General features: G+C 40.9%; 1 protein-coding gene across 2 annotated transcripts in view; it reads right to left on the bottom strand.

Moving 5' to 3' along the window:
* Positions 1–1,529: 1,529 nt before the first annotated feature.
* The window catches only part of WDFY1 (WD repeat and FYVE domain containing 1), a 49,830-nt gene continuing 26,657 nt past the window's right edge, over positions 1,530–24,702 (bottom strand). Inside the window, exons 4-12 of one of the 2 annotated variants that reach the window (XR_016315509.1) lie at positions 24,133–24,187; positions 23,645–23,795; positions 21,910–22,022; positions 20,178–20,304; positions 19,627–19,732; positions 18,095–18,196; positions 17,896–17,982; positions 14,282–14,390; positions 1,530–8,972 (exon numbers count right to left, since the gene is read on the bottom strand). Coding sequence is in view for 1 of the 2 variants with exons in the window: in XM_089694297.1 (XP_089550423.1) it covers positions 8,913–8,972; positions 14,282–14,390; positions 17,852–17,982; positions 18,095–18,196; positions 19,627–19,732; positions 20,178–20,304; positions 21,910–22,022; positions 23,645–23,795; positions 24,133–24,187 (954 nt within the window). In the remaining variant the exon portion in view is untranslated. Of the gene's footprint in view, positions 8,973–14,281; positions 14,391–17,851; positions 17,983–18,094; positions 18,197–19,626; positions 19,733–20,177; positions 20,305–21,909; positions 22,023–23,644; positions 23,796–24,132; positions 24,188–24,702 lie in introns of both variants that reach the window. The other variant, XM_089694297.1, reaches the window with a different exon arrangement.

Raw genomic sequence — 24,702 nt, 5'->3', positions numbered from 1 at the left:
TCTCGTGACTCTCCTGGTATCTGATTCGGCTTGTCTTGACTATTCTTTGTATTCTCCTTTGATCTGACCCTCTGTTGCTGAACCCGGCTCGTGACCTGTGATTCTCGTCTGCTGTCCTGTACTGTTCTGTCCTGTTGTTGTTGACCCCGGCTTGTCTGACTACTCTTTTGTCTCTTCCACCAGCTACACGCCATTGGCGGCGGCCATTACCGCAGCTGAGGTGTCTCGGGGGCCGCGACCTGGTTCCTGGCTGCGTCAAGTCCATCCCCACCATCAGGGGCCCTGGTGAAGGGCAGCCTGGGACTTAGACTCCGCGCCCTGAGGGACTTTGGTCTGTGGGTGGTGGTTGTCGTCAGCCAGTGCGTTACATTGTTAGGCCTGCCTGTCCGTTCCTCAGCTCCTGCCCTGACACCTATGCACCCTGTCTGCAACTCACCTGACTCAATATACCTCTGCAACACCTGACTGCAGCTCACCTTTGCACATCCCCCCTCCCCCACCCTCATATGGTTAGCTAGCTTTGCAAAACACAGCTGTCAGCAGCCGGCCCCTCTCTATAGTAACTCCCATTTCGGGTCCTATCTTTCCACACAGTGCACTTACTCACTGCTCCGCCTCTTCTCCACTGGATGGTGATCACCCCTGGGGCATCGGCTTCCATGCATTAGACTGCAGGAGGAGATGTCCCACCCCTAAACACACTGCACCTGCAGATATCTGTTACTTCCCTGTCCCACAGTGAGTACAGAGGTAGGAAGGTTCTGTGGGAGTGGATGGTGCTGTCACTTTAGCCGCGCTTCTGTGTTTATAAGAGACAGTAGATATGGGTGTGCACAGGGCCAGTGCCGGAAGTGGCGGAATGGTGTTCCACCATGTTCCAGCTGAAATAAAACCCTGATCACAACTAGGTCTTATTTTCGGGGTAGGTCTTATACTTTAGCAATTCCCAAAAATAGCACTAGGTCTTATTTTCGGGGTAGGTCTTATTTTAGGGGAAACGGTATGTTTCTTGCTATGCAGCACAACTGGTTGCTCCTTGTGCTGCTGCACCATCTGCCAATCTGAGCTCTGCTGTTAAGTTGAATTCAGGTACTCATACACTGCTTGTACTTTATAAATACACATTTAACCCCTAAACGCCACCTCCTGGCAACACTAATACCTGGGAGGCAGCATGCCTTCTTTAGAATGTTATCACTGATTGGCTGAAATAACGATCACATGATTGGGTCCCTGTCCCGCTGTCTCCAGATCAGAAGCCATGACCAGGAGCCCTCAAATGGCCGAGTTGAGCACACTCTCAGCACACAACCTCAGGCTGCTTTAGACTAATGTGCGGTGGATGGGCTTTACAGACCTTTTTTCTTGCCACCGCAGATATGGCTAATGATGTATGAAATGAATAGAGAGCTGAATTAATTTGCGTATTTGATATCAGCCTGCAGTTTAGCTTTAAATATTTTTTCTACTTGACTGACGTAGTTTATTATGCCAGAAATATTTAAAGACAAAGCACTGAGACAATCTGATAACTGTAAAGTAGAGGAGATTTTTATTAGAAAACAAAAATGACAATGACATTTCTGTGAACAAGAGTACATAAGAAGGCAGCTTAGCAAATGTCAGACATTCCCAGAATCCACTGAGAATCCATGTGGAAATGACAGAACAAAGCTGGTGGCTGCTATTGCTATAAAGAATTCACTCATTTACACATTTCATTATAGAGCACATCACTGGAAAGATATATACTATTACTTTACTGGACACACCGTAATAGAACCAAACTCTGCAGTGCAGGACACAGTTTAATCAGACTAGAAATAAACACTTCATTTCAATGCCGAAGACACAAGGGTGGAAATAAGTTTGCATTGCCTGTCATTGCAGATAACACAAATATTTTTGATGCGCACGGAACTGGCAAACATACTAACAATCGCTTTTAGAAATTTCCAATTGTATTTCATCATTTATAAAAAAAATAAAACAAAACAATAATAGATGAACTTCTTTTTTTAGGCTTTGGTTCATTATCCTTTGCTGACCCAGACCAGATTGTCTGTCTGCATAATTGCAATTGAGGGAAAAAGAGAAAAAAAAAAAAAAATCACGAACATCACAGGAGGAAGCTGCAATATAGTAAGATTTAAGGAAAACTTGCCAACAATACTTACAAAAAACAGCCAGCACCACACAATTTATATATGCACACAATGCCCTCATCAGAATGTTAAAGATAGCCAGCGTAGTCTTGTGCAACATTTTGTTGACTGCTGAGGATAGGCATCGGCTTCTTATATATAGGGTCAGTATGGAGGAAGGTGGGCTGTCCGAGAAATCCCATATCTGCACAGTGTGGATGACCACATAGGATGATTCCATGCTCTTCTGTAGGCATGTAGCCTGCTGTGCCACAGACAGAGCGCTTGAGAGCAAACTTCCAAAGCCAGTGTGCACAGTCTATCTTTGCTGTCATTTTTAGATTTTGTTTGATAAAATGATGCAAACAGTGACAAGCAGTAACCCATACTTGGTAGCGTTTAACATGTCAGGGTAGAAAAGCCAAAGAAAGGTAAAGAGTATCTAAAACTCCAAACAAAAAATGTAATATATTACAGCTTACCAGTCCATAAATGTGATGGCTACATTCATTAAAATTTTTGTAGACTTTTTTTCCTTTATTTTCACCTGATCCGGCCAGTAACACTTCCTGTTATAGGGTGGCTACACTACCTCCTTCGCTGCATCTATAGAGGAGCAAAACAGCCATTCTTGTACAGCAGCACAATCTACCTGTGGAGAGGGTACTGTTAGATGAGCTAGTAAGTTTAGACAGATTTTACAGGAGTGGCTTACAAATTAAAGACTGACTGCACCTAAAAAGTTTTAAGCAGTTTTTTGATAGGGGGGGGGGGGGGAGATACCTATATAAAAAGCTGATCATTGTGAGCAGCTCCTTCGGTGAAAAAAGGTTTGTCTTAACCTGGCAACTGTAACTATTGATGGACAACCTGGTCTGTTGACAGAAGTTTAAAAAAAAAAAAAAAACACAACACACACATCAGGCATATTGGCAGGATCAGCAGGTTATAGAGACATAAAACAAAACTAAGACTGTTGTGTTAATGCCATTTGATAGACTTCATGGGGTTTATTTACTAAAGCTGGAGAGTCCAAAATCAGACTCCCTTCTGCATAGAAACCAATCAGCTTCTAACCTCAGCTTGTTCAATGAAGCTTTGACAATGAAACCTGGAAGCTGATTGGTTTCTATGCAGAAGGGAGTCTGATTTTGGACTCTCCAGCTTTAGTAAATAAACCCCCATATGTCAGGATTTTATTTTGCCCATAGTTCCACTTTAATTTCATTATGATTGTTATGGGTTACTACAGAATGCTCTGTGCACCAACTAAAAGCGGAGTTATATGTGTGGATAAGCAAATGCGTTCATTACGTCTGGTTTTAGATGTTCCTCATTAAGTCATATCGTGTTTACAGGGAGTACAAGCTCTATTAATGGATGCGTAAATACAGAATTAAATAAGTCTCTAATAAGTCCACATCGCCAATGTGATTCAGTAAGTATTCCAGTGTTCAAAAGTAAAGGGAGCAAGGCATTTATGTAATCCAAATACAACCACTGTAATTTATACAAAAATTGTAAAAAACAAACTAAGGTCTGGAATACAAAATAACATTTATTTAATAATGTGGTGCAAACAAACATAACATTTGATAACTAATCATTATTTCTGTGCAGCTAACAGTTTATGCTATAACTAAATTATGTTATGGGTTACACCTCCTTAAGCCATATATCCAAGACATCCCTCTATGCAGTCTTCCATTTTCTGTCCCTAAGGGCCGTTCACAACAGGTGCATTGGGACTGTTATGGGCAGCCTTACCCAGCACAGTTACACAGTAAGACGAGGCAAAAAGCCTTGCTCCCCATCATGCCAGTTCACAACACCACCCTGCAATGGTGTGTGCCGAAGAAAAGTAAGGCACACAGTATTTTTTTTTTTTCAGTGCAACCTGGTGTGACACAATTCACTACATTGAACCCTGCTGCCACCAAGAGAACTTTGTGAAATGTCACATTTAAATAATGTTTACACATCAGCACTGTTCCACACATACACACCAGCAGCCCTGCATTTAGCATGGCTGTTGGTGTGAATGAGCCCTAAAGATACAAAAAGCAAGGATTCATAATCTACCCAACTGACAGTCTATGGTAAGAAAATTATGACAGTGCTGAAGAAACCAACTGGACGGACAAGAAAGCATTGCCTCGTCGGATTTAAAAAAGCCAGTACTGCAATTACCCTTTTATTGAGAGCTCAGATGTGCTCTATTCAATAAAAGTGCATGCCAGATGGAAAAACTGGTGTTTGAGAGTAGAATTTTCTCCAAAGTTCTAAGCTCTAACGTACAGGCATCTTAAAGCGGAGCTACACCCAAAAGGGGACGTTCCGCTTTAAGGACTGCTCCCCCGCTCCCCATTAAGGATTTGCACCTTTGGGGGGCAGCGGGTACCTGAATTTGACAGGTACCCGCTCCCACTTCTGGTCCGATCGCCTAGGCGATCGGAAACGGAAGGTGTCCTACCTCCCTGTAGTCTTTTGGGACACGTGACAGGCCCCAGAAGACTACAGGACCATTCATGAAGCACAGCGCTACTCGCTTATGCGCAGTGGGTACCCGGCTGTGAAGCCGCAAGCTATCACAGCCGGGTGCCCACACTAAAGATGCTGGCCTCCTGGAATACAGGGCGGCCGGTGAATCGAGCTACGGGGGACACCACGGGACCAAGGGACTGTTTTTTAAAAGTCAGCAGCTACAGTTTTTGTAGCTGCTGACTTTTGTTTTTTGACAGGGTGAATGGAACTTCGCTTTAAGACAATGAACATTAGAGATCACTATTTCCATTTCCTACTGGCAAGACATAAGACCATAGAAGGGAATTCAACATATAATGGAGAATGGACAAAGATGTGATTATTGTTCAGTGAGATCTAGTGTACCAACATTTCTTTCTTACAATAAAGTGCTGCTAAGAGCAATAAAATAATTGAGTGAATAAAGTGGTACCAGTGCCACAATGGGTTAATCTAATGAACCTTGTAAATCTGATCTCAGGAAAGAGTTATAAAAAGTGGAATAATCTTTGGGAACATGTCTCATCTGCTCTTGCCCATTCAAGGCAGAACAGGTTTGTTTTAATCCCCACAGTCCCCAATATATACTTAGCCCTTTTCTTTTACTCTCCTGCCATTCCACACAGCATTGGGTGGCGAAAAAAGTGCCAGGTACTTGGAGAAGCATGTGAATTACTCCATGCGACACCGCCAGGTCAATAAAAGCAGTCACAGAGAGAGCCCATAACCATGTTTAAGCTGCAATTTTTGTGACTCATAGTTTACATAGGACTTTCCATTGCTCCCAGAGACTGAAAGAAGTGGCAGGGCAAGTGAAAGGAAGGCACCTTTATGCTGCTGAGAAGGGCTTAAAGTGAACTTGATGTGAACCTTTGCCCAATTTAAAGGAAACCTGTACTGAAATAAGTAGGCTTCCATTGCTAACCTCCTCCTGAAAAAGCCAACTGTCAATGCGTGGCATATGAAATCAGATCACTTGATCTGCCTTGTTGTTCTAAGAGTGTAAACTATTGGATTACTTCAACGACCAGGATCCTTCTTTGGACAGCAGAAAAACTGTTTGGTTGTATTAAAAGGATAAGTTCACCTTTCTAACATGTTACACCCATATTTAGGGTGTAACATGTAACATTTGGAATGGCCTCTGCACCCCATTGTGACAACTAGCAGGGGGATCTTCTCCTTCCCCGCTAGCGGTCACAATTAAAAAAAACAAAAGAAACTATGTAGCCGTGCGAGGCTCCGCCCACCCGGCTGCAACACTCATTCACAGTATTCTGTGAATGAGAATACTACAAGTTCCAACATCCTTTGCAGTAGTTTTAAAAGAACTACCATGGCGCTCCACAGCGGCATGGTAGTTCATTGAGCCTTCCTCTCAGTAAGTATCTGCTTGCCTGTACGGCACATACAGGCAAGCAAATATACCGACAGGTCATGGGGAGACCTGCATGGTACCAGTGATCCGCTGATTGCTAGTGCAATGCTTTAAAGGCTCCACAAACAAAAAATAATACATGCACATTTTTTTTACTTGCAAAAAAAATTTGCATTTATTTTTTTTTTGTTAAAAGGTGAACTTATCCTTTAATGACAACCGAGCTCCTCTTGCCTTTTGAATATGATCTACTGGTCCCAGGATTTCAAAATAACAAATTTTTACATTTCAATCTAAAGCAGCCGAATATACAAAACTGCTACAACTAAATAAGCACATTAGAGAAACTATGTTGACAAATGCTTGCACTAAAAACTATGTTGTCATACAATTTCCAGTTTTTATACTACCCAAAAGGCTGTCTATTTATGAAGTCTCATAAAAAGGTACATATGCTCAGTTTGTTTATTTCCCCCTGCAGACTGCAAACTAAAGCAGTCTTATGAAACCATTCTCTCCACATGTTGCAGAACTACAATTCCCAGCATGCTTGCCTGAAAAGGAAAGCCATAGGCTGCATGCCTGTGTGATCTAGTATGCTGGAGGCATGGTCAGATAGCATAATACGAGAGTATTTCCAAAAAAAAAAAAAAAAAGGCTTCAACTGGGAAATGTGAGGGAATAGAAAACTAGCTATATAACAGCACATTTCTTATCCTGTGTATGTAAAAATATACAAATTATTCTATACATTGCATTCTGCGTATTGGTTTTCTAATCTCCTTCATATACAAATTTTAGCAATGTATACCTTTCGGAAAGGAGTTCATGGAGAAGGTAAAAATGGATTTACGGCTTGTGCAGTGATGCTTTTTAAAGGGCATATGTCCAGAAATATGGGGAAATTCGAATGTTGACTTGTTTTTAAAAGTGCAAGTTCTAAGACTGGCATCCTTATCCTTGCATCCCTACATTGTATGTCAATGACCTGGTAAAGAAGTAACCTGGAGGTCAATGAATCATTAAAAAGTAAAGCAAGAAACAAGATAGAGCCTTCACTTTCAAAAACAAGTAAAACATGGCAGCTCCCATATTAACAACACAAAGGGTTCACTGGCTGATGAGATGTTTTTTCCCCAAAAACCTAATCACAAATTCCTACCATGCTGCTGATATGAATTAACGGACATTGCTGATATGCCTCATTTCTGTCCTTCTGCTGTGCAGCAATTGCAGGGTAGGTATTAAAAAAAAAAAAAAAAAATTCTCCAAAAAGATCCCCTCAGCTTAGAAGTAGATTTTACTGCATTCTCAGATATCCTCCTAAGGACCCATTCACACCAATATTCTTTGCAGTAATGTACATGCCAAACGATACAGCAGGTTCTTTGGAGGTGTGTTAAGCAGCTCATTAAAATTAAAAGAACTGCCTTGATGCAATGCACATTAATGCACCAGAACAGAATGCCTTGGTGTGAACAGGCCCTGATAATGTTGCAAATACATGGATCCAGAAACTCCAATTAAGAAATCTTCCTAACAAAGCTCCTGAGATTGGATCAGTGGTTATAAGCTATGGTTAGTTATATGACTTGTGAACTGCCTTTAAGTCTAGGTTCACACCTATGCATTTTCCGTTGCATTTTGTAGAATTGCACAGCAGTCCATTTAAAAGGATTTCCTATGGGACAGGTTCACATATCCACGTTTTCACCCAGTGCGTTTTTTGGAAAGGGTCAGAGACTTTTTTAAACGCAAAATGTTGCATTTTTGGTTCTATACACTTCAATGGAGACGCCGCAGAAAAGCATGTAGAGTATTTTTGATGCATTTTGCGTTTCATTCTGCCCAGCAACAAGTTGGAAAAAAAAAAACAAAAAAACGCAACACGCACAGTGAAAATCACTGCAGAAACAGATCACATGTAAACTGCATAGGTGTGAACCTAACCTCAATGCTGTATATTATTGTAAACAAACCTTATTACTGCACTATTGAAGGTGGTTTAATGGTGGCTGTAGAATGTTCTCTGCTTTCAGATTCTTTATTACAGGATATTTCATCCCAGAAGTACAACTCATATCAATGCACATAACATGTATACAGCAGCAAGGAGAAGATTATAGGGGGCCAAACAATACTCCTACAGGAGCTTACTAATGTGCTTTCAGGATTTGATCTTTCCACTTCCTACGCATGACCAAGAAGGATATACATTACCTGTAAACAAAAACAAAACTAATACAGGAACATATTCATTGCCATGTAAAACATATCTGGTAAGGAAAATACTGGGTTAGACTTCATACGTTACTAATCATAACACAACAGACAGCGTACAATAAAACACAAACATCGGCCTCTAGTCACTGAAAAATATCAGAACATACAATGGTAATTTGCTAACAGACTTTTCTATAGGCATATTGGAATAGAAAGAAGTTTGAAAGAAAACAAAAAAGAAAAACCAAAGAACTTTTTTGAAAGATCGATTAAACAATAAAAATGTCCTGGGTAATAAAACTATCTTGTCTTTATAGGTAATGGTTTAGGAACTTTCTAAAAGGTAGAAGATATCATTCCACAATGATATACAACTACATAAAGTTATCTGAAATGATTACAGACAGCTGGATCCTGTGCTGTTTGGCAGCTAGGGTAGGAGCCTATAGCGCAGTTAAAGACGGGCAGCTGTGTGGCGTTTAAGGCACCCCCTCCTGGTTTGGGAGAGCTGTTGCATTGCTTTGCTTCCATAGGGTACGTACGGTAGAAGCACAGAAGTGTGGGCAATGCCCTGGGTGAGGTGGTGTGCATGTACGTGGCTGTACATAAGGTGCTTTCTTCAAAGTAAACTGAAACTGGATGGATCAACGAGGAGAGAAGCCAGTGGCCAGACTGCAACCCACTGTAGGCGTCATGTCCCAGATCTACAAAATGTAACAAAAAGAACTACTGTCATAGGTATACACAATTACATACATTAATTAAACACACAGTGGAACCCATACACCATAAGCCCTGGTTCACACTGATGCGGTGCGGAATTCACAGCAATTTCAGTGCAAATTCCGCACCACATCAGAGTCGCACCCCGTTCATGCAAACCACTACAGGTGTATATGTTAACAACACCTCAAAAGCGGTCCGCAAAACGTGCTGCGATGTGCAGAATCGGATCGCATAGGTGTGAATACCTATGCGCTCCGATTCTAGTGCGAAAACCCAAAAAAAAAGGGCCCTGCACGTTTTTTGGTGCGGGGCGAATAGAACCATACAAAATGTATGGCTCCAATCGTACTGCGCACAAATCGCATGTGATTTGCACAGGAATTCGGTGCAGTTCCTGTGCGAATCACATGCGATATACCTTACATATATGCACCCAGGCTAACTGAAGAAGTTACTTTTGAGCCTTTGATGTGTGTACAAGCGTATGTGTGAAAAAAGATTAATGTATACATTTCTAAAAAACAGTCATTTATATTTTAATAGGTACCCGCTCCCACTTCCGCGGAGTTGTCCTCCCCCTCCCTCCACATAGTCTTGTGGGACACGTGACAGGTCTCAGAAAACTACGGGGCCATTCACAAAGCGCACACTTCTCGCGCATGCGCAGTGGACACCCGGCTGTGAAGCCGCAAGCTGTCACAGCCGGGTGACCACACTGAAGATGCCGGCGTTGGGGGAGAGAAGACGGCCGCTTAAAGCAGGACACCATTGGACCGAGGAACAGGAGCGGGTTCTTTTGCACAGTAGAACCAAACGGCCAGCCCAGTATTCTAACACGGCGACGGCAGGAATACCGGGCCGGCCGCTTCATAAGACTAATAGACATCCCCCCCCATTTTTTTGGGGGGCAAAAAAGTGCGTTTTATGAAGCGAAAAATACGGTATTTGCAGGGGCTCTGGCAGCACATCTATTCACAAAAAAGAAGTAAAAGCAGATACTTGACGGTGCCTGCTATGCAGCAGCAGCTTTCCCCCTTAAAGATTTAATTTAATGCTGAAGTATAGCCAAAAATAATTTGACCATATGCACAGTACAAATAAGTGAGCTCTAATGATGTGTTCTACATCTCCGATTGCTGTAGGATTTTGTTACATATCTAAAGCCAGCCATAGATGATGCGATTTTCTTTCCTGCAACCACAGGAAACCTGGCAGGAGAGCACAGTAAATATTGCTAGAGGCTATAGCTGTTGGCAATAATCACATGAAAAATCTAACAGGCTGGTTGTACCCAAGACATACAACAATCTAAGAGTACAATCAGCCTGCCCATTTGGTTTGAATCTCAGCTGGTCCCTGCTGATTCAGCCAAGATTCGAACCATCTATGGCCGACTTTACTCACTCTGCAGTGTCCTGTCTTATAGTTCCAGCTGGGGAACACAACTTTAGAGTTAACTTACTTTAATGGTGCAAAGTGGTAAAAATCCACTTTAAGATTAAAAAAAAGTTATTTACAACTAGTAAAAGGATCTTTTAATTTATCAGACTATCGCCTACTCTGCTCACTTTTAGGTGATCTCTGAAAACCTATCCTGCCCTCAACTAATAATGGAATCTTCTACTCTTCCAACCAGTCCATCCCCCACAGATACTACCTTTTGTACCACTAGCCCCCCCCCCCCCTCCTAGATTGTAAGCTCCAAGGAGCAGGGCCCTCAAATCCCTCTTGTATTGCACTGTATGGTTACTGTATTGTCTCCCGTTGTATTGTAAAGCACTGAGCAAACTGTTGGCACTATATAAATCCTGTATAATAATAATAATTTCCCAAAAAGTTTTTGATGCCACACAGCAAGCAGGCATAATTTTATAGTAAAAAATGGATGTCAAATAACAGTTTGAACTTAACTGGGAGCAAACAAGCAGCACAGTTCCTAGGTAAGATTATAATACACAGCGTGCTTTGAAAGAAACATGAGAATTATGTACACTATGAACAGGAGCCAGGCGCTGTGTTCCTGTTCATACGTTCCACAAACCGATGTGTTTTTACCATGGCAGCAGTGAGGTTTTTCCCCACTAATCACAGTTGACATATACCATTCACTTATTTCCTTTGGGACACATCTGTGCACTTTTATCCAGACCGTTCTTCCAGATTTATGTACACAGCTACTGTAGACCTCCTTTTCAAAAGTTAGCTGTTGTTAGAGTCGCTGTTAAAGCCCCTGGGGTGAACATGCAACAGGCATTTTCAGAATGAAAGATTAGCAGCTCAAGTATATCTCCCAGAACAAGTTCCTTTAAACAGATTTTTTGCTGCCCTGTAGTAAGAAGGTCTGCCATTTAAGAAAATGGGTGAAATTTAGGTGAGGCAGGTATTGTGTAACATTACAGGTTTAAAACACTAAGAATAACAAAGTGACATATTACTTGACATTAAAGTTTATCTCAATGAAGTTAAAGCTCAATAAAAAAATTAGTGTCTACCCACAGTGATCCTCATGGCTGGCCATCACCCTCAAGGTGAATGCAGGGAAGGTCACCGGACATCTTTCCATGCCTCCGTTTTTATGTTTCTGTGACCCTCCCTGTCTCAAGGCAAAAAGGCAGAGAGGGTCACAGAACACCTTTTCACGCCCTCTGTATTTCTAACCAAAAACATAAAATTGCTTATTATTAGGAAGAGAAGTACAAAATCCCACCTTTGTATTCCCTGGAAAAAATCCTGATTAGTTAAAATTGAAATCTAGGAATTTAGGTACCCTCATATCTCCCTATATTGTGAGTAAAACTTCATATACACCGGTCAGTCATAACTTTATGACCACCCACCTAATACTGAGTAGGACCCCTTTTGCCACCAAAACAGCCCTGACCAGTCAACACATGGACACCACTAGACCTCTGAAGGTATGCTGTGGTATCTGGCAGCAAGCCATCAGTAGCAGATGCTTTAAATCCTGTAAGTTGTGAGGTGGGCCTCCATGTATCAGACTTGTTTTTCCAGCACATCCCACAGATGCTCAACTGGATTGAGATCTGGAGAATTTGCAGGTAAAGTCACACCTCGAAGTTATGTTCCTCACCATTCTTCCATTATCCTGCTGAAAGAAGCCACTGCCATCAGGGAACACAGTTTCCATGAAGAGGTGTACTTGGTCAGCAACAATTTTTAGGTAGATGGTATATGTTAAGTAAGATTCACATGAATGGCAGGACCCAATGGTTCCCAGTAAACACTGCCCAATACATAACACTGCCTCTGTCAGCTTGCCTTCTTCCCATACTGCACCCTAAAGCCATCTCTTCCACAGGTAAATGACGCGCGCACACACCCGGCCATCCACATGATGTACAAGAAAAGGCTATTCATCAAGCTACTGTCTTGCATTGCTCCGTGGTCCATTTCTAGTGCTCACTTGCCCATTGTAGGTTCTTTTAGTTGTGGACACAGGTCAGCATGTACACCCTGACCTGTCTGCTGCTCTGCAGCCCCATACACAACAACAAACTGCCATGCCTTTTTTTTGTGCTTCTCAACTTCAGGGGCAAAATGTTCACTTGCTGCCTAATACATCCCACAGACTTTCAGATGCCATTTTAACTAGATAAATTAATGTTATTGCCCTAACCAGTCAGTGGCCATAATGTTATGGCTGATCGGTGTACATTGCTATTAAAAGGTTTCTAATTATTTTTCCGCTATTTTCCCCCCTTTCCAGTTATGCGGTGCATACATATTTTTCTGTTTTTGCCTAGAGTGTCACTTTAAGAGCGAATATATTTATCTAAAAGAATACTAGACATGAATTTACAATCATAAAATGCCATGTTTTCTAAAAAAGGTACACATACACAGAATCCCACTGTCCACTAGATGTCAGGAAAATGAATGCCCATTGTCTAAAGGCAAAACAGACTATCTGTGCAAAGGTCAGTCAGCTGGAACCTGGACGAATAATTCTGCTTTGTTCTCCACAGTTACAACATTCATTAGATATTGCTCAACCAGCAGGGCCAGGTAAATCCTCTCACATAGGTGGGGCTCTACTGACCAACCGGACTGAAAAAAGTCTTTCAATATCTAATGAATTTCACGGCTTTCCAGCCAATTCCCAATTTGTTCTGCTGTCTGACACAAAGGACCACAGTGTAACTGTGTAAATGGAAACATGGCAACTTTTTATTTTTAAATTATGAATATTCTACAACACTTTATATAGGTTTTCAGGTGGTTTGTACTTTCTACATTTTTGGAAAACACAAGCCTACTGGATCAATAAAATCAGCAATTTGTTGGCTGCATAAGTATTCATGTAAGTAAATATTTGATTGAATCACCTTGGCTACAATTACAGCTGCAAGTGTTCTGGGGTAAAATCTCTACCAGGTCTGCAAATTTTTGACCACTTTCACTGGCATAACAGCTCAGTCATGTTGAATGGGACCACTGGCGAACATCAGTTTTCTACCAGTTTGAAGGCTTCCCCCCCCCATTTTTACAATTTCATTGTAGCTTTGTGTGTGCTGCTGTATGTCTCTGTGTGTTGGGGGGGGGGGGTTAAGGGGGTGTCGTTGTCCTGCTGGAAGGTGGGACTCCAGTCCTATTCTTAGGTCTCTTGCAGACAAAGGCAGGCCATAGATGGAGCAAATTTCTTTTCTGCAACCAGATGGGGGAATTCCTCCTGCATAGCCATTGTGTTTTCTCAGTAGGGGGGTAGCCATCCTCCCTAGAACACCGTGATTATTGCTAGCGGCTATAACAGCTGCTAGCAATAATAGCATGTAAAATCCGGCAGGCTGGTTGTACCCAAGTTGATCGATCAATCAGCTTGGGTATATTCAGCCTACCCATACATGGTTTGAATCTCTGCCTGTTCCTGGAGAACCAATCCAGACTCAAATCTCTCTATGGCCAGCTTAAACCGGGTTTCCTATAGTATCGTCTTTTTGTCTCCATCCATGTTGTCATCAATCCTGTTCAGTTTCCAAGTCCCTGCAAACAAAAACCATCTTGACAACAGCATGGTGCTACCACCATGTTTCACTGTGGGGATGATGTGCTCTGTATTCTTGCCCTGTATGCTCTACTTTACTACCATGGCTGCTATGAGCTAAACTGTGCATACCCAACATCTGAAATTATAGAATGATTGCAGATGCAGATTGTTTTCTCTTTTGGTATTGTGCTCAAGAAAGATTCAAAGTAACAACTAAAACCAAAACAATAGACAAAATATATACCTATTTTGATAGTCAACATCGGATTTTTTTTTCAGTACCTTTAGTAGCCGGTCTTTTCCACAAGTGACCATAAGTCCTCTTGAGACATCCATTGTCATGTAGCAGATGTTGTGTTTACCCTCATGGAAAGTGGCCAATGGTGTCCGGCTTCAGAGAAAAAAAAAAAAAAAAAAAAAAAAAAGACAGTGTTTTAATTAAATTGCCCAAGTTATAAAAAAATATACCTTGTGATCAATGCAACATGAGTTTATTAAACAGTTAAAAAGTTAATCAAATGACAGCCTAGTATATTGTGACAAGGTAGACTCTAACGTTATGCTTAAGTCTCACTTTCACAGGAGTAATACACCATATATCCATATGGATGCACGTTACAAACACACACTGTCTGCATTCGGGGCACCCACACAGATGTCAAATTGAGAGCAGTGGCTGTGTCCATGCAGCTGCTGTGGGACTGGCTGCATGGAACACCTGTACATCCCCGTGCAGGTAAATGCTGCCCTCACACAGGTGTACACAAAGTAAATGCAACATCTTCTGTCGAGTACTGGCAATCCCTGAATAATATTCTTAACATAAGAAAAATAAAACTTAAATATATTGAATAATTTTATTTTATAACTGGATGAGCATTGGACAAATTAGAGAATATTTATACAGTCAGTTATGAGAGACACTGATAGTTCTAAATTACAATTTAACAATCACCCCCACCACCTATTGCTGAGTGGAAGGAGGCAATTAACAATGTCTTACATATATACAAGCTTACTTGTGCTAGTCATAACTTTCGTAAGAAATGTAATATCTGGGTAAGCTGGATATATGCTGAAGGCATAACTGTCTGACTAAAGTTTATTTATTTAAGGAACAGTGTTCTCCAATACTGCCCTCCTATTTTGTTATCTATCAACTACCACCTTCTTGGGAACATGCATGCACAGTCTCCCACGCACCTCCTTCCCCTCCCTTTCAATCCACCTCCTCCCCTTTTACCTTTCTCCCCTTGACTGTGGATACATCTCCCTGTTGCGATGTGCTAAGCTATTGGATGATTACATCTGCTGTACCTCGTTACTGAGTCCTATACAAATTTACTGGCAACACCATTTTTCTGATTCTTTTTATTTTAAATTTGTTTATGTACTTCCTATATGCATTCTGCTATACTTTATTCTGTATGGCTTTGTACGAATCCTTAATAAACATTTTACTGGCAAAAAAAATTATGCGTTAACACCAGAATCCTTCATATCACAGATAATCATGTTGAAGGAAATAGTGCTTTACAGTATATATACATTGACTGTATTCATTTCATCACTAGAAAACATTTTTTTATAGTCCTAAAGTCAGATAAATATGAAATGTAGTGTTTGAATATTACATACTTGCATTACATTAATAGCCAGCAGGTGGCACTACAGGCTCCTTACACATATAAACGGTCTACTATCAAGTAAGAACCAAAATTGCTACAGGTTGATCACAGCAGATATTCAGAATAAAGGGTTGTTATTTGCCAAGTGTTTGTATTTGGAGAAACTTTTTTTGTTCACAAGTTAGGAGATATATATTTATTATGTATATAATAATAAAAGAGTGAGCGCTAATCCAAAAAAGCAGAATTTTACTCTAAGTAACCAAAAAATACTTAAACAGAGTAATATCAACAAAAGTGCAGCGCTAGATAATAAAGTCTGAAAGAAAGTCCACTAAAAGTCTATTCATAAAAACGTGCCAGACGACAAGTAGAAAATCAATGGTGGCGGTCCGTGAAGAAAAGCAGAAATGCGCACTCACCAGAAGACAGATGTAAGTAAGCGGTATGCATCAAAGCCCATAGATCCTCAATCAAGGAGAGAGCTGGTCCGGTCAAAGTGGGTTGATCTTCCCTTAAGGATGCAGAGCTAATCCAGAGCAGATCCAGGTAGCCAGAGGTCTTCTACAGCTGGGTGAACGGAAGGGGTCTACCGCTTAAAGGGGGGGGGGGGGGGTCTTCCTCCTCTTGGTAAAGGCCTGAATTCTCAGTAAAAGGACTCTGCAAAAAGGTACTCCTCTCAGGGAGTCAGGGAAGGACGCCCATAGTGTAGTATTCATAGAATAAATTAATTTATTAAGGACAATAGTAACAACTTTGAAAAACATGCGTCATCCAAGTATAAAGGTTGAACGAACCCTAGAAGGTGAAATAATGGCCGCCGGGCCTCCACGTGTTCCATACCTCTGATGATGTGCGTGCGCACGTAACGTGTAAGGAGGAGCCTGGACGTTGAGACACTACGCTGCCGGAGCCACGTGGAGGCCCGGCGGCCATTATTTCACCTTCTAGGGTTAGTTCAACCTATACACCTGGATGACGCATGTTTTTCAAAGTTGTTACTATTGTCCTTAATAAATTAATTGATTCTATGAATACTACACTATGGGCGTCCTTCCCTGAGAGGAGTACCTTTTTGCAGAGTCCTTTACTGAGAAGTCAGGCCTTTACCAAGAGAAGGAAGGACCCCCCCCCTTTAAGCCTTTAAGCAGGAGACCCCTTCCGTCCATACAGCTGTAGGAGTCCTCTGGCTACCTGGATCTGCTCTGGATTAGCTCTGCATCCTTAAGGGAAGATCAACCCACTTTGACCGGAGCAGTTCTCTCCTTGATTGAGGATCTATGGGCTTTGATGCATACCGCTTACTTACATCTGTCTTCTGGTGAGTGCGCATTTCTGCTTTTCGCACATGGTGTAGACCAGTAGTCAACTTACATGATATAGGGAGCCTTGAGTGCGGCCACTGACATCACTAAAGAGGCACCCATAATATTATGTGGGGCGTAATGCTACAAAAAGCTGTGAGACTGCAGACATGCAACAGGAGATCAGAGACTACAGGTATGCTACAAGAAATAATCAGAGTATGCTACAGGAGAGGGTCAGAGACCGCAAACATGGTAAAGCAGATATTTGGAGACAGGCAAAACACTTCAGAAGAGACACTTTACATGAGCCTGCTAGACACATCACTGATATAAAAACCACCATGCTTCCACATGTGTATTCCCTACAGCCTACCTAAAAATTACATGTGCTACATATGACACTCCTCCCAATAAAATCCATAAAAAAAAAAAAAAAAAAAAAAGAGAAAAGGAATGGATAGCATGGAGAAAAAGGAAGACTGTGTGAAAGAAATAAATTAAACAGAATAAATCAGAAGTCAGTATAAAGACTTATTTTTCCTTCTCTGGTCGAAGTAAACATCAAGACAAACACACACCAAGACAAGACACAGACTATCATATGCAGCAGTCCAAGGGACGCAGTGCAGAGCCAAAGGACTGCAGGTTGGGACCCAAGGGTGCTGACTTTTACCAGTCAAGTCTCTTGGCTGAAAAAATCTTGTATATTAAATCGCTGCCACCTCTGTAGGAGGTGCATTTGTGCGCATCCTGGAAGTTAAAAATAGACAACTCCACTTTCCACTCAGGTAGAGGGTAGGAAAATAGTGAATAGAAAGAAATAGAAAGACAAATAGAAACATATTTGCAAGCAGTAACACTTAGCTCACTCAATAGTTAAAGTGTCCTCTGTTCCCCCCCACCACCCCGATACTCACTCCTCATCTTTGATGGTTTCATAACAAGAGTCACAGACCCGCACCTGAAACTCAAAGCCCATAATGGGGTAACTGGATCTTTTGGAGCTGCATTTACCGCAAACAGCCTGGCCGCACTTTCTGCAGTGGTGCTGAAATAAAGAAACAGACACATTTTTGCTCAGTAACCAGCAAGAACACAGGCTGAAATTGAATGCAACAAAACAAAAAAAGTTACAAAGAAAGGATTGTCGCTTTACCCACCTGTCGTAACCCAAGTGTCTTTGCATCCCACATCTGCTTAAGGTTCCAGAAAAAAGGTTGTGCGCACTTCTGGCAGGAATCACTTTCTAGCCACTGAGGAGCCTGTTATGCATCAAAAGTACATGTGAACTGTAGTACGCAGTAAAATATGGGTAAAGACAGATTAGGTCAAGCCTGTCTTCTTGAGTTATTCACGATTACTGACCATTTAAAAAAAAAACAAATTCCTGCCTAAACAGCATATAGAGCCAACAATGCTTTGTCATGTTTCCTTGCTTCCAATTCACTGCTCACTGTCAGTCTAGACATTTAAAGGCCAAGATCACCTTTTCAGGCAGCATTTCAATTTTATACCATAAATAGAAGCCTTTTATAAAGTGTTTTCCGCCCAATCCATTCCATGCGCTTATCTATCACTTACCTAGTTCACAGCAGCTTTCATTCTTCACCTCCCAGTTCAAACTTGGAAAAAAAAAAAAGCCTTCTGAGCTGGCCTATCACTTCCTGCATTATCATGTGACCTTCCAGAAAACTTCATATACCATCATGCACTGCCTTTCTGCATCACAGAATAGGGCGTGTTTTACTTCTGTGGACTACACCTTCCTCATCCCTATACCGCTTATATTTTCCTAACCACTTTCTCTTTCTTCTTCCATTAAGGTGGCTATACATAGTGCCATCGGATTGTGCAATCTACTATCAACTATGTAGTGCAAGGGCCTGTCTGATTTGATGAAATTGAGTGTACTGTTCAGACGGGTCTGCCTATTCCACAGTTGTAAATCTAAAAGGAAATTGTACAGAGATAGTACAAATCAGATTGCATAGTGTATGGCCAGATTTATACAAGTACATGGGAGGAAGACATTCATCTGTCAAAGTTCTTGTAACCCAGGTGCAACTCAGGGAGAGGGAGCATATAACAAAAAAAAAAAAAAAAAAAAAAAAAAACACACCACACACCAATTTCACTTTCAGGCCCTATTCACACAGCATAGTGGGAGTGTGTTTTTCCCATGAGACACAACAAATACAGCAGAGTAACTCATGGGGTATGTTGGTGCATTGCAGTTTCCACAGATTTTTTACTTTAAGTTTGTCTCATGTGTTTGCACTTGATAAAATGACTGTTTGGGGTGCTGTTAATTAATGGCACAGAAAATGTGACAAGTTAATTTTAAGTTTATAAAATGCGCTATACAATCTGATTGTGCCCATAGATTACAGTATGACTGATTGTGCACTTGAGATATGCACATCTACGAAATGTATTTTCAATTGTATGCATAAAAGACATTTACTACAATGTTAGAAGGATTAAATTAGGTTCCCCTTTGGTGTGAAACAAAATTGAGCACCTCTCTACTGTGTGCTTGCGGAGAACTTTTAGATTTACAGGTGGGATACTACAAAAGGGCAGTGATGGTAGCGTACAGCCCTCCAACATTTGAGAAACACTAGCATGAGCTGTTATTCAGTTTGTAAAAATCCAGATTTTAAATAAAGCAACACTGAGATAAAAGACATACCTCTTCTCTATCAATATCCATATTCCATACACAGATTCCTCCATCAACAGAACATGACACCAGTTGGCGTGTGAGCTGCAGGTAGCAGAGTCCCTGCACCTTGTCACTGGGCAAAGAAGAAAGCAGGTTTATGGTCATCAATACAGGCTTATTGTACAGTCTACCGAAATGGTCTACAGATTTTCTGAATGTTTACTAAATCAATATTAAACTGATGAGCACACAAAGCAGAATTAATTCTGCATCACGGCATATACATCACGGCATATATCACTGCCCCCAATTTAGTGATACGTGATGTCACACCTTTCAATCCATCATTTACTAAATCTTTCTACAGATAACAATGAGGTCCTGCTGTTGGCCATGATCTATTCTTGCATGCCATCTACGTAAGCAGTGACTCAGAGTACATGTCTATTACATTAAAGTGCAGTTTGGCTTAGGGCCAGAATCATCTTCATGCAGTTCAGACATGTACCAGCACAGAACTGAATGGAGCAGCGTCACACACCAGATAGTGGAAAGATGTGACAAAGAATGATCCTTACTGGTGTCCTTGGAGGATTAGCGTTCGTCCTTGTCTCCCTCCAATGTCCCACAGTATAATACTGTGATCTGCTGACCCTGAAAATAGAAACCGTTGCACAGGGTCCCAAAATATACAGGAGATGCTACCTAAAAGGAACAAAATGCAACACATTTGTGATAATCAGGTCCACTATAAACACCAAAATATATCCAAAATGCAAAATGAGTAATTTATGATACAATTCATAAAATAATTTAGTTGTTTCAGACAAGTATGCAAAGATTGAGAATATCACACAATATGTCTAAAAGAAAAAGTGGGGTGGAACTGAAATCTGGTCATCAAGTTGTTTTATCAACATTTCTGAAAAATTCCATTCTATTAATGTGGTTTTGGTGCTACTACAGCCTTCCTTTAGTACTGGCTACAGTTACCTGTCAGGTGATCCTTTGTTGAGTAAGTGGCCTGGTTGCAGCCAGCACTAAAAAGAATCGTGTAACAGCATTTTTCCTTTAGGAAACAAACATTTCAGCCCTCATTTTACTATTGATTTACCAAAAGCAAAAATAGGCTGTTCACTTTGCAAAGCCATTAATTGTTTGCGAGGAAATTTTCCCCAGAGGTAGGTGAATGTGATTTTGCAAAGGATGCCCAATGATGTGCAATGAAAAAAAATTTAAACAAACAGCATTTTTTTCTTGCACGATTAGATGATGGAAGTCACCAGATCTTCACCTTGTTCACTAAGCTCTTGGGAAAATTCCTTTGCAAAGTGGATGCAAAGTGTATTTGCTTTTAGTAAATTAACCTCTATATCTAAATTTCTGTTCCCCAGCAAGATTAAAATAGCAGTTCCCCTTTAAAAAAAAAAAAAAAAAAATTAAATAAATAATAGTAAAATACACATTTTTGCAGGGGAAAAAAAAAAAAAAAAAAGCATGCTGATGAGCACACTTGTAATCCACTGAGAACCACAAGCCATCTGCTGAGGTGGAAAATGGGACTGTAGTTTTCTCATTCACAGATTCTGTGAACAAATGACAGTTGTGGGGGCCTAGCCACTCACAGCTGCACTGTTTTCAACATGTGACAGCAAGTACAGGGTGAGGATCTCCCACCCTCTGTCAAAGGTGCAGTCAGGAATGCAGAGGGCAGGTCTGGAGCAAGTTACACATTACACCCTAAATATGGGTATAACTTGCGCCAAAAAGGTGAACTTAGGTAACATAGCATTAGAGAAGCCCGTCGAGGATTTGATTTTCTTTCCTTCCACCACGGGTGAAAGAAAATAAAATTGCTCGATTTCCCCATCCACACAGTCATTGGGGGAGCCTTCCTGTTGGCAGAATACAATGATTACTGCTAGTGGATATATCCGCTGACAGTAGTTGCATGTAAAAAAAAAAAAAAAAAAAAAAAAAAAAAATTCAACAGGCTAGTTGTACCAAAAGTGGATTGATGGATCGACTTAGGTGCAATCAGCCTGCCCATACATGCATCAAAATTCAGGCAGTTCCTGCTGAACTTCAATCTATGTATGGCCGGCTTTAGTGTGTAGGTGCAATTTAAAATGGTGCAAGCTTTGTCACTGACATTTTCCTTGCTTGAAACTCTGGTATTCCTCCTTCATGAATTGTCGAATAGGAAATTCATGATAACATGTTCTTTGGAAACAATATATAATTTCTATATTGGCGAGCACTGAATGCCCAAGTTAAAAGACTAAATTAAAAAGTTATTTGAGCAATTACCTTCATGGCCTTTAAGTGTTGATATTACAGAACAACTGTCTTTCTCCAGCTTTAGCAATGTTATCAGCCCAGAAAAATCACCAACAAAGGCATATCTGGTTTCCTCATCGTATCTAAACAAGGACTTTTGTTAAGGATCACCTGGCTTATTGCAGAGATCAGAGAGGACAAAATATAATACTAACATCCTAATAAAACTGCAAGTTGTCATGGAGACAGTTCTAGCCTTTAGTAAAGCTGTATCAAAATAACTGACAAATTAGAACCCAAAAATAGAGAGCGAGATCAATGTTAACACCTTTACAGAACATCATTAAAATGTATGAACAAATGGAGAGTGCAGGGAAAATACGTTTAAGTAATGAAGAAGCAACACTTCATGCATGGGTAGAGAAACCATATAAATTTACATTTTCTCAACATGAAAATTCTGGATATCCCAGGAATATGCAGATACATAGATTAGAATTTGAGCATAGCTGGAGGTATTTTTACACAAGAGGAATTACACAAAAATGGAAGATTAATGTTGGAGAGAAAGCTTAGAACCAATATGTTAAAAGGACAATTACAATCAGTTGCAAATAAGCCAGCCGTAGATGGATTGAATCTTGGCTGGTTCAGCGGCGACCAGCTGAATTTTGATCCATCTATGGGCAGGCTGGTTGTATATCAGCCAGCAGTAATCACTGTGCTCTGCTGGCAGGGAAGGCTCATTGCCGGAAGAATCTAATAGCACTGTGGGAGCGATTCCCTCATCAACAAGCCATTTTCTCATTATCTTTGGCTTGATTTGACTAGACAGGGCGTTAGAGACTTGTGTTTATGTGTACCTCTATGGAGTCATTGACAGAACTGGTATTCTAAACAGGATGTGTTAATCCCAACCAGGGCACTACCTGCATGGAGTATGCATGTTATCCCTGAGCTTGCAAAGTTTTCCTCGGTGTACTCCTGTCTCCTCCCATACTCCAAAGACAATCTGTTAGTATTATAAAAGCATTGGCAGGTCTTTACTGCAGTGTCCTTTCCAGGGTGGCTCTAGTGACTATTGTGACTGGGAACAAGAGTGAAATATTTCAATGTGGACACTAATTTCAGGTGACAACTGACTAAGAGCTGATTTCTCTTACATTGGAGAGATTCCCTATCAGTTTCTGTTGTGTCTATGCAATACAAAGTCAAGGGAAAACTCCCCAATAGGAGCTGCTGATGCTCGCCATTGAATTCAAGGAAGAGTGCTCCGTTTTGATGACAAACACCGTGAATATGCGGTGCTCCATTTATCTTCTCACCACGGGGCTGAGCTCAGAGGTACTACAATGAATGAGAGACAACACATGTTGGGTTTTGAATCTGAGAGAGAGCATGTGCTCGTGTGATGATGAAGGTGAACATCAATGGCTGAAATGTCTTAGAAACATCTTAGGAACAGGGCAAGCCAGGGGAACACCAGCTATGGCAGTTTTTCCAGCAGGCTTCTGGCACACAGCAATAGAAGGTACATTATTATCTACTGGCATCCCTTAAATGCATAGGCAGTTTTTATGAAACGGTAAAGGAAACACATCATTCAATTCATTTAGTAAATAAGCACTGAACTGGAAGAAAAGTATTGTTTGCTGCAATCTCTCTGATTAAAAGGGGTAAGTATTTTCGATACTGGAAAGAACTTAGGTGTGAGTGAACTCTAGTGGGGGGATGGGTATAGAGTACAATAGGCCCTAAAGGATACTGAAGGCAGGATGCCCAAGCAGAGAAAGCATATCTGCCCACCAAGGAACCACTCTGAGTGCACATCCAGGTGATGAACTTATCCTGCCCAGTGCTAATCACCCATTCAGGTCCAGGGGAATAAACGACTTCTGTCACTCGGTTCTGATGAGCTGTACAGGCAAAAAGAGAATCATCAGTTAGTGAGACCAGCTGCCAAACAGTGGGGCTGAATTGCTAAAGGCAAAAACTGTTCACTTTACAAGGGAGTTTTCCCTAGAATCAGGTGAAACTCTGCTGACTTCTATCATCCAATTATGCCCAAGCAAAAATGCTAATTGTTTTATTTTCCTTGCAAGTGATTGGGTATTCCTCGCAAAGTGGCATTTCACCACATTCGCTAAGCTCTGAGGAAAATTCCCTGGCACCATGCAACGTCCTTTATAAAATGAACAGCCCATTTGCCTTTCAGTGTGTCCGTAAAGGCAAACAGTACAATGATTACCCTACCTGGGTATGTTTTTATAAAATTCATTTTGTTGAAGTCATCAGAAATTACAAACTCCTACAATACAGAAAAAAACAAATATGTCACAACAGGAAATTGGTCAAATTAAAAAGGTTCCAACATTAAACGAATAGGCACATGCTTTCATTTTCTAGGCCTTTCATTAATGAACAACAGCTATAAGGATTACTAACCACTGGCACATACAGAGTACCACCATGCTACTGAACACATCATGTGCTGTCACCAGTAACAGGGAGCAGTGATGTCAGGGGAGGAACAGCTGTAGGAGGACAAGATGAAAGGGTCTCTGACATACCCAAGAGTTGGAGGCTGCCATAAATAATGGGTAGAGAAATGAATTAAAGTATACCTATGGTCATCGTTTAAAATCAGATATTAAATTTCAACATTGAATTTCAATTATTTCTATTCCTATTAATGGACTTCTACATAAACTTACTTTTTGAAGAATCCCACACATTTAAAGTCATTTTAATGGCACAGAATAATTTAAAAAAATAAAATTATACTTACCTGCTCTGTGCAATGGTTTTGCACAGAGCAGCCTC

The sequence above is a fragment of the Staurois parvus genome, unplaced genomic scaffold (assembly GCF_062004578.1).
Source record: "Staurois parvus isolate SC_StPar_1 unplaced genomic scaffold, SC_StPar_1.0 ptg000658l, whole genome shotgun sequence".
Lineage (NCBI taxonomy): Eukaryota > Metazoa > Chordata > Amphibia > Anura > Ranidae > Staurois > Staurois parvus.
This window is presented reverse-complemented; position numbering and strand designations above follow the sequence as displayed.